This window comes from Littorina saxatilis, linkage group LG3, assembly GCF_037325665.1.
Source record: "Littorina saxatilis isolate snail1 linkage group LG3, US_GU_Lsax_2.0, whole genome shotgun sequence".
NCBI lineage: Eukaryota > Metazoa > Mollusca > Gastropoda > Littorinimorpha > Littorinidae > Littorina > Littorina saxatilis.
This window is the reverse complement of record NC_090247.1, coordinates 2,607,341-2,610,176: the sequence shown is the minus strand read 5'-3', so window position 1 is coordinate 2,610,176 and position 2,836 is coordinate 2,607,341. Positions and strand designations below refer to the sequence as shown.

Here is a 2,836-nt window from a genome sequence, read left to right as displayed (position 1 = left end):
ACACACACACACACACACACACACACACACACACATACACACACACACACACACACACACACACATTCACCACGACCCTCGTCTCGATTCCTCCTCTATGTTAAAACATTAGTCAAAACTTGACTAAATGTAATTATTGTTCTATGTATCTCTGTTCGTCAGTAAGTGGCACTGAGGTTGAGTGAGTGAGTGAATAACAGGTGAGCCATTGAATAAAATAGGTGGATGAGTGGCTGACTCAGGGAATACAATGTACTGCTTGATAATATCATATGTGTATCAATTCGAACAAAGATCTAAGAACATATCTACAGAATTATTAAAATGTTCACATCAAACTAAACATGTGTGTGTGTGTGTGTGTGTGTGTGTGTGTGTGTGTGTGTGTGTGTGTGTGTGTGTGTGTGTGTGTGTGTGTGTGTGTGTGTGTGTGTTTGTATGTGTGTGTGTGCGCCTGTGTTATTTTTTTCTTGTAGAAGGAACCGGTAAGTTGTTTTTGTGTGTGTGTGTGTGTGTGTGTGTGTGTATGTGTATGTGTGTGTGTTTGTGTGTGCATGTGTATGTGTGTGTGTGTGTGTATGTGTGTGTGTGCGCCTGTGTGTTATTTTTTCTTGCAGAAGGAGCCGGTAAGTTGTTTTTTACCCTCTTTTCCTTATCAGAGTTTTACACCATTTGTGTGTTCGTGCGTGTGTGTGTTTGTTCGTGCGTGTGTTAATGTGTGTGCGTGTGCGCGCGGGCGTGTGTGTGTGTGTGTGTGTGTGTGTGTGTGTGTGTGAGTGTTCATGTGTGCGTGCTCCGTGTGTTCCTCATTTTCCATCTATCGCTCAATTCTGCTGGCTTTAGGTTTAGCTTGTGCCTACGCCTTTATGCGGTCTCCAATTTACATATTTTTTGGGGGAGGGGAAAGTGTCCAACATTTTTGTTGTTGGGGGGGGGGGGGGGCATCTTTTCTCATGGGTGTGTGTGTGTATGTCCACTTACTTTCCAAACCATGCGTGCATCCTACAGTGGACGGCAACTGGTCAGAGTACGGACAGTGGCTTCCGTGTTCTCGCAAGTGCAACGGGCAATCTTTCCGCTTCCGTCACTGTAACAACCCCCTGCCCAGCAACGGTGGCAAAGACTGTGTGGGACCCAGCACGGAGATGATGCCTTGTAGCACACAGTGCCGTAAGATGGCTGCATTGTCATTGTTTTTCTTGTTACACCCCCGTGTAAAACGGGATACACAGGTTGCACTCTGTCTCTCTCTGTCTGACTGTCTGACTGTCTGCCCAACTTAGATAACATCTCTAATACGTATTCTTTTCCATTCAGAATGGTTGTATTTTATGATAGTAGTAGTAGTAGTAGTAGTAGTAGTAGTAGTAGTAGTAGTAGTAGTAGTAGTAGTAGTAGTAGTAGTAGTAGTAGTAGTAGTAGTAGTAGTAGTAGTAGTAGTAGTAGTAGTAGTAGTAGTAGTAGTAGTAACGGGCGCGCAATGGCCTAGTAGATAAGACGCCGGCATCCCAAGCGGAAGGTCGTGGGTTCAAATCCCGGGGAAGACAGCTAGAGAGTTGAAAAAAATACACCCTCTCCCCCCCCGGACACAAAAGATGTATGAGACACACAGAGCCGCAAACTCAACGTTAACACTCTTCACCCATTGTCCCTTGCAGTGACGTCAGAAGCAGAGGTACGCTTGGTCGGAGGGTCTCGTGCGTCAGAAGGGAGACTGGAGGTGTTCGAGGCTGACCAATGGGGGACGATCTGCGACAGAAACTTCAGTTACAGTGACGCCAAGGTCGCCTGCAAAATGTTGGGCTATCAGTGAGTTGTCTCTTAAAGGCTGCCATATTCGTAGCGTTCATTAATTAATTCATATTTTTTGATGAAGCAAGGAGACCACTTTCTCTTCTCAGCAGATTTAGTGGCCTTGACAGCTTTAGACGGCTTTATTTCCATCTTTTTTGCCATTGTACGCAACCGCGCTTTGACTGTCTCCGACGCCATCTTTGGTTTACGAAACGTCAACGGTCTGTGTTGACGGTCTAATAATAGCCCAAGTCCTGGAGAACTGTTGCTAAACAATGCAATAAAGAATTAATTATTTCTCGTAATTGGTAAGGACTTCAAACCTAAAACTTTGCAGGAAGCTTAATTTATACATCCCCGCAACGATGGGAAAAGCCCTGGAAGTAATCAAACTAATTAAATAGGACTATATGTCAGCCTTTAATGATATAGGGCAAGGCAAGGCAAAGCACATTAATTTAAGAAAACTCCAGGGTTACATGAATTTGAGGAAAAACATATACTACAAAAACAATACAATTATGGACCGGTGTCACGAACTGAAAACTCTGCCTGAACAATCCCTCTCAATGCGGTCAATGCGCATGCGCTAACATGGGGAAATTAATCGGGTCGTGAACAACCTAACCCTAACCCTAACCCTTACCCTAACCCTAATCCTAACCCTTACCCTAACCCATGGTTCGTTCGGTCAAAGGGTCGCATTTTTTAAGTCAAAGATTGGCGCATGCGCATTGACCGCGTTGAGAGGGATTGTTCAGTTCGTGACACCGGCTCCTGATATGGACCACCTCCTGTTCTGACAAACTGACGGTGTTAGAGCGCTCAACACAACTGATTTCATTCCCCGCATGGATAACTTGCACGTTACGCTTATCGGTTAACTAAAGAGAGACCAACTACCAAGCGCAAAATGAAACTTCTTAGCAAAAAAACAAGCTAGTACCAGCATAAAACAAAAAGTGATCCATATTCGGGCCCCTTCCCCAATTAGAGAAGTTATGGTATCGCCGAACAACGTAGTTACTAACACGAGGTAAGA

The 2,836-nt window shown here is 44.6% G+C and overlaps 1 protein-coding gene across 1 annotated transcript in view; it reads left to right on the top strand.

Annotated features, from left to right (window-relative positions):
• The first annotated feature begins 938 nt into the window (after positions 1-938).
• LOC138961384 (neurotrypsin-like) overlaps positions 939-2,836 on the top strand; it is a 16,620-nt gene continuing 14,722 nt past the window's right edge. The window contains exons 1-2 of the mRNA XM_070333000.1: positions 939-1,170; positions 1,659-1,809. Coding sequence (XP_070189101.1) covers positions 954-1,170; positions 1,659-1,809 — 368 coding nt within the window. The 5' untranslated portion in view covers positions 939-953. The remainder of the gene's footprint in view (positions 1,171-1,658; positions 1,810-2,836) is intronic.